We start from the raw sequence: 11874 nt of genomic DNA, 5'->3' as shown, positions 1-11874 counted from the left end.
AAGTCTTCTGTTTAAGGAGGATAAATAATATTAATGCCGACCTCATAAAAGTGTTGAGATCAAAGGAAATGAAAATGATTTTTAAATTGTAGGGAGCTTGAAAATGCGTAAGGTATTATTTAAGAAATTTTCCTGCCTCAAACCCAATAGAGGGTCATGTTGTGCACAGAGGCAACGAGGTAGATTTGCTGAATTCAGAGACAGCATGGATAGAACACACTGGCATAGCCATTCCACCAGAGATGCTTAGCTACTTGTTTTGCATCTTCCTGTTCCTAAAGTCAAGATTCCTAAACTTTTAGGGATTGATCCCTGTAAGTGATCATTTGACTGATTATACAACTCATCAGAAGTGGTTTGCTTTAAAAAATGATTTTGCTATTTTACATTTAAATCTTTGAATGAGATTTAATCTAGAATTTCTCCCAGTGTATCCTGGAATTGATAACAGCTTTATACTTTCAAGATGGCTGCCCAGTTTTCCATCATCTTTACAAAAAAAAATGACTCATTGTTCCCCATTCAACTTAAAATACATTTATAAATGTAACAAGTATATGTGTGTATGTATATAGTGTTGTTCATTTGATCTTTGTATCTATTTATGGACCAGTATCACTGTTAAAAATATTATAGCTTTGTAATGTTTTGTTACTTGGTAGGACTAAAAAGTAGGTAAATTTTTCCTAGCTATTCTTGGTTATTTCCCCCACAAACTTAGTTCCTCTAATTAAAAAAAAAAAAATCCTTATGGTATTTTCACTGTGATTACATTAAACTCTAGAACAACTTAGAATTATTTTTTAATCTAAATACATGATGTCTTTCTGTTTGTTCAAATTTTCCTTTGAATCTTTGAGAAGTTTTATTTTTTTCTTTCTAGTTTATCTAGTTTAATCATAGATATTTCATCTCTCTTGTTCTTAAAAATTATCTTATTTTAAAAGAAATATTTTTATTGACTTCAGAGGAAGGGAGAGGGAGATAGAAACATCAATGATGAAAATCACTGATTGGCTGCCTTCTGCATGCCCCCCACTGGGGGTTGAGCCCACAATCCGGGCATGTGCCCTTGACCGGCATTGAACCCGGGAGCCTTCAGTCTGCAGGCCGATGCTCTATCCACTGAGCCAGACCAGCCAAGGCTAGTATGGTTTTTTATATGAGGGACCCCAGGGCTCTAATAAACCAAGGCTGAAGTTACCCATAAAGGCCTGGAACTAGTCTAGTATTCATACACCAGGCCAGATTCAGAGCTGGAAAATAGAGCCCACCTCTTCACAGGACGTATGTGAAAGAATTTGCAGTCAGATTTAATCTAATACAAAGACCCAAAATAAAAATTGGCAATGGAAGTGATCAATTTATAGCAAAGGAAATACAAATGGTCTTCAAATATACGAAGTGTTGCCCCACTATCTATATCTATATTCACTTGTTCAATAAGCAGTTGTCTTATATTTGAGCATTCTTCCTTCTCTGCCTTTAGTCTGAACTTGGTTGTTTACCCTTACTCTTTAAAAAATAAAAATGATTTTATTGCCCTGACAAGGAATTGAACCAGTGAACTCTTGGTGCATAGGATGGTGCTCAATCCACTTGCCTGAGCTGTTTACCCTTATACTCTTAACTCTACAGATTTTTGCTTTACTCCTGAGGACAAATCAGAGTCTAAAAACCAAAACATTCAGGGACAGGCCAATACCAAGTTTTTTTTTTTGTTTTTTTTTTTAAATATATTTTATTGATATTTCACAGAGAGGAAGGGAGAGGGATAGAGAGCTAGAAACATCGATGAGAGAGTAACATCGATCAGCTGCCTCCTGCACACCTCCCACTGAGGATGTGCCCGCAACCAAGGTACATGCCCTTGACCGGAATCGAACCTGGGACCCTTCAGTCAGCAGGCCGACGCTCTATCCACTGAGCCAAACCGGTTTTGGCCAATACCAAGTTTTAATACACTGTTTTTTGCTCATTATCATAGACTGGGGTGGGGAACATCCAGCCAGCAGGCTGTATAAGGCCTGTGAAATAATTTGGTCTGGCCCTGTCAAGGCATTCGTAGTTAATTAAATATTTGACCAAACATAGCAGGCTAATTTTTAAGTTGATAATTTTATATGGCCTGTGTTATATCCAATGGCCCTTGGCAGAAAAAAGGTTCTCCACTCCTGTCATTGACTATGACAGTAACAACATAGCAGTTAAACCCAACCAAAATCTACTTTCATAGGCCCACTCAGTAAATCTTGGGACTCCTGATTTCTTAAATTTAAATTCCAGATGGCTGTTCTTATCTAAGGTAATTGCTTATTCTTTGTCCATTTTATTTTACCGTGCTAAGAAAATGGTTAAGTATTTTCTTTGTGCTCATGCCCTTAACTGACATCATTTTGAAAATTCAAAATGGAATCTGAAAAATTAATGCAGTCAGATGTGTGGGTTGTGGAAACTTGCACCGATTATTGAGCAGCTTTCAAAGATGATTTAAGAAAAAAAGAGCTCTTGAAACGAATTGAACCCAATTGCACATAAGAATATGCTTGTACTTTCTTGATAAATCTGATCACTTTGACACTACCGTGAAGACAAAAGCAGTGATTTTCAATGCAGTGTAAGACTTAGTATCAAAATGGTTATGTAAAGTAAGAGGTATACACTAAATAATCAATAAATGTTAAGCTAGTTTAAAAATGTTACCTATTAAAGAGTTAGCAACTGGTAACCTCAGTTCCTGTTGCTAAACTGACAAATTCAAAGAAAGTATTAAGAACTGCAAAAATATTCCAGCAACATGAAGCCACAGTTTTAGAAAAGGATCATAAAACTTTGGCCAACATAGAATAAGCTTTATTTCTGAAACTATACTAAACATCAGTCTAATCTCTACAGTTTCAAAGATTGGTCAAGATGAAAAGCAGCTCTGGCCCTAGCTGGTTTTGGCTCAGTGGATAAAACGTTGGCCTGCGAACTGAAAGGTCCAGGTTTGATTCCAGTCAAGGGCACATGCCTGGGTTGTGGGCTCAAACCCCAGTGGGGGACTTGCAAGAGGCAGCCGATCAATGATTTTCTCTCATCATGGATGTCTCCCTCCCTCTTCCTTCTTCTCTGAAATCAATAAAAAAATCCTATCTAATAAAAGGGTAATACAAATTAAATTAACCATCACTCCATCACAAATATGGTAGTGCCCGCCAGAGTCCCCCAGTCCCGGAGCGGGGGCGGGGGGGGGGGGGGGCGGCTGCTGAGAGCAGGCAGTGTGAGCAGCCTGGTGGAACTCTTGCTTTGTCGCTGCGGCGACGAGGCAAGCGTTCCACAACCGGCCGCGGATGGGCCTCTGGGCCGCAGAGAGCCTCTGGGCAGCGGGCACGGAGCGGCCAGGCCCCGCACAGAGCTACTGGCACACGGATTCGTGTGCAGGGCTACTGGTATATATATATATTAAAAAAAACCCCACACAAATGTATTTAAAAAAAACAAACTGTTCTGGCCCTATGAGAGAGGACCCATTAGAATTTGAGGTTAAGGTCAAAATTTTAGAAATCATTGATCTTGAGACAAATATATGAATCACAAACTATTTTGAAATTTTTGGCTTTAGCCAAACTGTATTATTTGGGCCTTTTTCCTATTTTTAAAATTGAAAATCATCATCACTCAAAACTAAATATAAATGTTTTGCTTTTTGTGAAAAGCTGATTCAACTTATTGGTACTACTATTTGACAAAGAAAAAAAATCTATGTTCTTTGGTGGCTAACAAATTCTTATGGAACCCCATAACAAAATATTGGCACACTACTGAAAAAACCTGGACTTTCTAGAATTAAAATTTTTAATTGCCTTCATGCTTGAAATTTCTAAATTGTTGAATCCACCTAAGATCACTTATAAACATTCTCTCCTTTAAGAAATTTAATGGCATTACTTGAGTTACAATGATAATGGCTAAGTCAGTGCCAGAAAAGAATCCTCACATACAATATGCATTCTTACCTAACGCGTATATAAATAAAATTGAGCAAGCTTGTGGTAAGTTTGGCAGTATGTCCTTGTAAAAGATTTCTAAAGTCAAATAATACCTGTGAAATTGGAGCACTTACACAGAAGGCCAACACCATTTCAACTGGGGCCTCTATTGAGGCAGATCCTAGGCTGACATGAGGTATGACCACTTAACTCACAATGTCAAGACTTTCCTACACCAGTTTTATTTAAAACACAAATAAGTATTTCTCTTTGTGTAATGAATGGCAAATGGTTCAAACAATGCTGAACATGAATCATTGACTAATACAAGGGCTTTAAATATGAAACAAAATTATTTTTTAAAAAGCAAATAAAGGTTATATACAAAACGGACCTGGAATCCAAGCTGATTCCAGAAATGAAATGAGTAGAAAATCTGTGGTGAAACCAAACATTCCACCCCTGCTTTGGAGAAGGGCTATGATACAACATTCAGTCAGCTGAAGATGGATTGATAGAGGTGTGTCTATACATAAATTTCAAGTCACTTTTGCTTGTGCAGAATCATCCAGATCTTCCCAAGACTGAATGGGCAGTCCTGTGGCTTTCTTCCTTTTCCATATTCTCAACAAGGCTACATGAAGTTCAACTCTTGATGAGCCGCTTACAATAGCAGTTCCTTAGGAGCCAACATGACAGGTGGGTCAGATTCCCCTATGAGAAACAAAACTGGCCACCCACAGCAAAATATCAAAATGGACAAGTCCTTCTTTCCTCTTCCTTCCGATTATTTATAATGTCTCCTTTTAAGACTATTAGCCCCACATACTTGTTCCTTCACAGTCTAAACCTTGAGGTGATATGAAGGAGGGAGACCAACATCAAAGAAAGAAAATTCAGTTCAGAAATGAAGAAAACTGGATGGTATACAATACACCTCCAGAACATCTCAATCCCTTCTTGTAGTACAATTCATTGTACTTGCTACAGTCCACACATAAATATTGGCAGCTTGAATGAGTTCATTTCCCCCCCTCTGATAGTTTAAGGACACCAAATAAATACTGGGTAAGAGGAGTTTGCTGGGAGAATTAGAAATATAAAATTAACCAATTTTTATTCCTGTGATAATTCAATGCGAGTAGGAGGCAAGAGCAGGGACAACTTTCATACTAAAAAGAGAATTCCTCTAATCATTATGTCACCATCTCTTAATAAGAATCCAGGGAATCCCAGAAATAGAAAATTAATTTCAGAGAACCCCTGAGGCACTTTAAAGCCTTAAAAAATTACAGTAATAATAAATTAGCTATTGATCTTCAGAGGCTTACTCAGCAGTAGAAACATGAAAATCGGGTCCAAAAGGTTATGTCCAGATTACAGGCTTCCTGAGCTGCTCAGCTCTAAAGCTTAGACGAATCTCCAAATACTTTAAAAAAGACATACAATTTAACACAGACTGAATGAAATTTTTGTTTAGTGGTAGCATGAAATTTGGTCCTTATGGTAGCAGCTGTCTTCATCCTTTCCAAAGGTAACAGTAAGTACATTAATACATAAAATAATACAACAAAGGGGAAAAAAGCCAAAACTGACAAACACCTCAAGGAGTCACCAAGTTCTCTTGCATCCTGTCACTTGGATCTCTCTCAGTCTTTTTGTGGAGAGAGGGGTAAGAAAGAACTTTTTCTTGAAGATGCTAAACAGTGGCATCAAATGGACAAAATGGTTATCAAGGGACATTAAAAATCTGACCCCAAGGAATCTAGGACACATACAGGTAATTCAGAGGTATACTTCTGATCTGGGGCAAATTCTAGACTAAAGAAATGATCATCTTGGGTAAATGTTATAATAGATGAAACTAAGTGCAGTTTTTTGGTGAGTTTTTTTGTTTTTGTTTGTTTGAAATGTCCTACTGTCACCTTCAGCTATCAATCATTTCTGATAGCTCAAGCAGAAGGTCATCTTCATCTTTCCCAGGATCCAGGTCGATCTCAGCTTCTAATTTGCCTCCTGAAATCTCCCATATTAGCTTCTCAAAATCATCCTCCACAGAGAGCGGGGGCTTTCCTGTCGAAGCAGTGCTGAGTCGGCGAGTTTTCGTGGCCATTTGGGATGAGGAAGGGCCAGATACTTCTGGTGGAGAGGGATCTGACGAGGATTGGGCTGGAGGCAGCATAAGACTGTAAGGAAAAAAACACCCAGGAGATTATTAAAAACTGTCCTTTTTCAATGGCTAGCTCGACTACCTAGTCTCAGTGATACAAAGAGTTATTAGCAAAGAGTTGTTTGAGAACACACAAAAGGAACTGTTTTACTAATTAGGACAAAGCTCTTTAAAGCAGAATTCAGGCAGGCTTTCAAAACATTTTTGAAATAATGCAGGCAAAATATAAACAATGACACCTAAGGAAAATAGCAGCCCTGAGCATTCATTATGTTTTCTTAAAATTAATTTGAAGTTCAGCAGACTAATTTAGATATGGCTAAATTGTACATGCTTAGAATTATTTAGTAGTTTTATTCTCTAGAGAGCATAAACAACAATAGTGGCCTAAGTTCGATTTGAAAGAACTCAAGGTATTACCTGTCTCTTGGTCTCTCTGTCTCAGGCACGGTGACTGATTTGTCCTCAGAAAGGAGTGGGACAACAGCCTACGAAAGGAAGAGCAATGTAATTCAGTGGGGGAGTCAGGCTTTTTAATGTGAGCACATTCACTTTCTTTTGCCCCCTTCTCAGAATCATGGCTATCTTTCTTTAATCCTGGGAATCAAGAGTAAATAATCCAAAGGCTGGGTGTACAAATAAGCAAAATATTTTAAGTGCCCAAAAATTAGCTTTCAAAAATCATAACCTGCCACTTCACAAATGTCTGACTGTAAACATAAAATACAGTAACAACTAAACAACTAAATGCTTAGAAAATGGCAGGAAGTATCACACGGATATAGATGGAGAGATCATCTTCCCTGCTTTCCTACCACGGAGACTGAAGCACTGCCACGCCGGGTCTGCCTCTTACCATGGCTGCTTTTTTGGCTGGGCTCTCCTGCAGGACCCCGCTGGCGCTGAGCGGCTTCACCGCTGCGATGACAGCAGGGTGGATCTCCACTGCCTTGCGCTTGGGGGCCAATTTGGGGGAAGAGACCACTTTAACCACAGATGGCTTCACATTCACTTTGGGTTTAGCTACAAGGAATGGAAAATATTTGATTAATAGTTTAAAATATCCCTATTTTACATGGAGAATAACTCAGAATATCAAAATTCCTTCACAGTGATATGCAACATATAATTAAACAAAACGATGACCCAAAAAACCCAGATTGAAAATGATCCACAAGCAATCTGCACTACACATGAACATAATGAACATATGTACTCAAATGATTCCTTTCAGTGGCTTTTGAATTTGCCACTGCTCTTCTATTCCTTTTCTTCTTCAAAACAAGAGGGAAAATGTACCACAGAAAGTTAAAAAAAAAATTCTAAATATGCCAAAGCCGGTTTGGCTCGGTGGATAGAGCGTCGGCCTGCGGACTGAGGGGTCCCGGGTTCGATTCCGGTCAAGGGCACGTGACTTGGTTGCGGGCACATCCCTAGTGGGGGGTGTGCAGGAGGCAGCTGATTGATGTTTCTCTCTCATCGATGTTTCTAACTCTCTGTCCCTCTTCCTTCCTTTCTGTAAAAAATCAATAAAATATATTTTAAAAAAAAATTCTAAATAGCAATTTTAAATGCTGAGAAAGAAACTCATCTAGATTTGTCTCTTTAAATAGAATTATAAGAACTGTTATTTACTATCCACTTTTGTGTGATCAGGATATAGAATAAGTGAAATTCAACCCAACTGCTCCCAGGGAATTACTGAAATTTGATAATTTTGAGGTCCTAAAGCGAGATATACTAGGAAGAACACTCACCTTTAACCCTTTTTTCCAAGGTCTGTGCCGCACATTTCACATTTAATATTGAGTCGCCAATCCCTGCGGTTTCCACCTCTGCCTTCTGGGATGACTTGGTGGGAAGCCGCTTTGTCAGGCTCCGTGTGATGCTCGGCACAGTAGTGAGCACGGGCGTCTCTGCTGGCTGGGCATTACCAGAGTCTACATCTCCCCAGAGGGATGTCAGAACAGATTTTTCCTTCGGTGAGGTTCCCTTCTCTGGCTGTTTCTGTATGTGCTTTTCTCGCATCGTCTCACATTTCTTGACTGGAATTTTAATGCCAACTCCTGTTGTCTCATTTGAAGCCTATGTATAAATTTAAAAGACAGAATTAAAATCTAGTATCTCTAGCCCTGGCTGGTATGGCTCAGCTGGGTGGGTGTCATCCTGTACAACAAAAGGTTGCCAGTTCCCCTAACCGGTTTGGCTCAGTGGATAGAGCATCGGCCTGCGGACTGAAAGGTCCCAGGTTCGATTCCGGTCAAGGGCATGTACCTGGGTTGCGGGCACATCCCCACTAGGAGGTGTGCAGGAGGCAGCTGATCGATGTTTCTCTCCCATCGATGTTTCTAGCTCTCTATCCCTTTCCCTTTCTCTCTGTAAAAAAATCAATAAAATACATTAAAACAAAGGTTGCCAGTTCGATTTCCAGTCAGGGCACATGCCCAGGTTGTGTGTTCAATCCCTGGGAGGGGCTGAGGCAGCATCAATCAATGGTTTGCTCTCATATCCATGTTTCTCTCTCGAAAAATCAATTTAAAAAATCTTAAAAAAAAATCTACTACCTCTAACAACCTATATGATAATTGCTATTTATAAGTTACAAGTCAAGCAGTGTCTCACATAATTCAAAACACAAGAGCTTGTTTTGCTCTTTGATATTAAATAAAAACCACCTGCCCGGCTGGTGTGGCTCAGTTGGTTGAGTGTTGAACTATGAACCAGGAGGTCATAGTTCGATTTCTGATCAGGGCACAAGCCCAGGTTGTGAACTTGATCCCTAGTGGGGGGCAGGCAGGAGGCAGCCAATCGATGATTCTCTCTCATCTCTCTCCCTTCCTCTCTGAAATACAAATATATTTAAAAATAAAAACAAATCCACTAAGCTGCTCTGGCTGGTTTTCTCAGTGGTTACAGCATCAGCCTGTGAACTGAAGGATTTCGGGTGCAATCCTTGTCCCCAGAAGGGGCGGAGGCAACCAATTGATGTGTCTTTATTACACAGATGTCTCCATCCCTCCCTTTCTCCCCCCCTCCCTCCCTCCCTCCTTCCCTCCTTCCTCTCCACAATGAAAAAAAATATCCTTGGGTAAGGATTAACAAAAAAAAACAACAATAAAATATACCCCACCAAGCTAAAGAGGAAGGATTAAATATATGTGCAACAATAAAATCCCAGATTCTTTAGGCTAGATAATCATGACCCTGAGTCTAATAAAAATGACTTAAAATCATCAGACACTTGCACTAATGCACAAAGATGTTCATTATCTTGGGTAAAACAAAGTCCAGAAGCAGACGACGTTTGTATAAAGAACACTAGGTGGTCAACATGGATGAACATCTTGAAGAATATTAACGTGGTAAAAGTTAAAGCAGGCTACAAAATGAGCACTGCCTTCACATTCTAAACACGAGTCAAAGATTAAATGAGTTCACAGACATGTATGTAAACAAAAGGCTTGAAGGAAATCCATGAAAAACAAAATGAATGGTGGGTACATGTAGACTGGAATTACAGGGTTTCTCATTCTTTTAAAAATAAAAACTACCAAGTTTAGTACAATGAATTGGCATTACTCTCAAAGGCAAGAAAAAAAGCTCAGTTTAAAAACACTGATGCCAATTAAAAAACTTTCAAAGGGCAGAGGACACTGGAGATCATAGAAGTACAGAAAACCCCCGTTAGAAAAAAAATTTTTGCCTGTAGAAATTACACACATAGTGAAAGACTATTTACATATCAGTGAAGTGTTAAACAGAAATTTATTATAAGCTAAAACTAAAAAGCACATTTTACCATTCATCTAGCCTTCACTTGCTATGGACAAAATTATAAAATGATTTTAAATAAACTCACCTCTTTAGCCTCTGTTCTAGCAACACTGCTCTGAAATGCAGCTTCACTTTCTTCTTGAAGTTTCTTCTCTTCTTTTATACCTATATTCATATTAAACAGATCTTTAGTTATTTCATTTAGGCTCCAACTTCATGACGATGAAGTCAAACAAAACTTTTCTAAATGAAAATAATGCTAACACGGGGCTAATAAAATTGTCGATAAAGCCCTTTAGTCCTTATAAACTTTCAAAATGGACATTAAAACATGAAAGGTCGCCGAAACCGGTTTGGCTCAGTGGATAGAGCGTCGGCCTGCGGACTGAAGGGTCCCGGGTTCAATTCCGGTCAAGGGCACGTACCTTGGTTGCGGGCACATCCCCAGTGGGGGGTGTGCAGGAGGCAGCTGATCGATGTTTCTCTCTCATCGATGTTTCTAGCTCTCTATCCCTCTCCCTTCCTCTCTGTAAAATATCAATAAAATATATTTAAAAAAAAACCACAAAAAACAAAAAAAAACATGAAAGGTCTATGGGTGCTGCTATACAGAAACAGCTTCACTTCGTGTAACCCAGTGGTTTTCACAGGTTGTCTGAGCAAAGAGAACTTTACAGAACTCCTAGGAACACCCTGTGAAGCCCTGCCCTTTGAAAGACTACTTGGGCAAGTGGTACTACAGACCAAACTCTCTCTCATTACCTGACTTTTTGGTGATTCGGAAGAGCCGCCTCGCCCCCGGGGTGGCCTCGGGCTGAGGCTGGGAGCTGGGGCTGCTCCTGGAGCTCTGCTGCACCCTCCGCGCCTTCTCCAGCTTAATTTCCTCCAGCGTCTTGACATGCACCTCCTGCATAGACTTCGTTCTCCCCGCAGGCTCCTCTGATTGTCCTTTGTTGGCAACCGCTGGTGGCAAAACCGGTGTTTTTTTCATCTCACTATCCGTCTTTAACCTGCCGCAAGTTACATCCTTTTTGCTTTTTTGTCTCTCTGCTTCCTGCTGCCGATGTTTCTTTTCAGCCAGGACCTCAGAGAAGGTTTTGATTCGAACAGTGGAAGAGCTTCTTGCTCCTGAAGTAGAATCATCAGCTTTTGAAGGGCCTTCTGTCTTAAGTTTAGTTTGCATTTCTCCACGTTTCTGACTGGCTCTTTCGAGAAGGATTTCTTCTAATGTCTTCACATGGATCTCACCAACTTTAGTAACTCTCTCTGTTTTCAAGGGGAAACACAAATCACTTTATTTGGAGTTCACCTCTTTTAAAATATATATTTTTATTTATGTCAGAGAGGAAAGGAGAGTGAGAAAGAAACATCAACTATGAGAATCACTGATCGACTGCCTCCTGCCTGCTATTGGGGATTGAGCCCACCACCTGGGCATGAGCCCTGACTGGGAATCGAACGGACCTCCTGGTTCACAGGTCAATGGTCAACCATTGAACCACATTGGCTAGGCTGAATACAGCTTTTAAGGAAAGATGAAAATAAAAAATTATCCTTTTACAATCTTAAATATATCATGTTCTGAACTTCTGAATATGCTATTGCTTCTACATGTAATAGTCCCTACTGTCCTCATTTCTCTTGCTTCCTAGTTTTAACTGAGTTCATCTTAGAACCTGACAACCCCAAATCTAGTTTGCTACACTGATCACACAATACCATAAATGAGTGATTATTTCCAACCACACTAACATTAGAACAGTGACTATTATTACTAGAGGCCCAGTGCACAAAATTCGTTCACGGGGGAGGGGGGGGCGGGGGGTGTCCCTTAGCCAAGCCTGCACCCTCTCCAATGTGGGACCCCTTGAGGGATGTCCGACCGCCCTCTCACAATCCAGGCCGCTGGCTCCCAACCACTCGCCTGCCTCTGCCTGATTGCCCCTAACCGCTTCTGCC

The 11874-nt window shown here is 40.0% G+C and overlaps 1 protein-coding gene across 8 annotated transcripts in view; it reads right to left on the bottom strand.

The window, feature by feature from the left end:
• Window positions 1–5431: 5431 nt before the first annotated feature.
• ZC3H11A (zinc finger CCCH-type containing 11A) overlaps window positions 5432–11874 on the bottom strand; it is a 35771-nt gene continuing 29328 nt past the window's right edge. For all 8 annotated transcript variants that reach the window (XM_080647906.1, XM_080647902.1, XM_080647903.1 and 5 more), the window contains 6 exons: window positions 10678–11181; window positions 10001–10080; window positions 7899–8226; window positions 6998–7164; window positions 6562–6629; window positions 5432–6157 (listed from right to left, as the gene is read on the bottom strand). In XM_080647906.1, coding sequence (XP_080504032.1) covers window positions 5899–6157; window positions 6562–6629; window positions 6998–7164; window positions 7899–8226; window positions 10001–10080; window positions 10678–11181 — 1406 coding nt within the window. In that variant the 3' untranslated portion in view covers window positions 5432–5898. The remainder of the gene's footprint in view (window positions 6158–6561; window positions 6630–6997; window positions 7165–7898; window positions 8227–10000; window positions 10081–10677; window positions 11182–11874) is intronic.

This window comes from Plecotus auritus (genome assembly GCF_963455305.1).
Source record: "Plecotus auritus genome assembly, chromosome: 12".
NCBI classification, from domain to species: domain Eukaryota; kingdom Metazoa; phylum Chordata; class Mammalia; order Chiroptera; family Vespertilionidae; genus Plecotus; species Plecotus auritus.
Note: the sequence above shows the minus strand (reverse complement) of the source record. Positions and strands in the feature narration are given on the sequence as shown.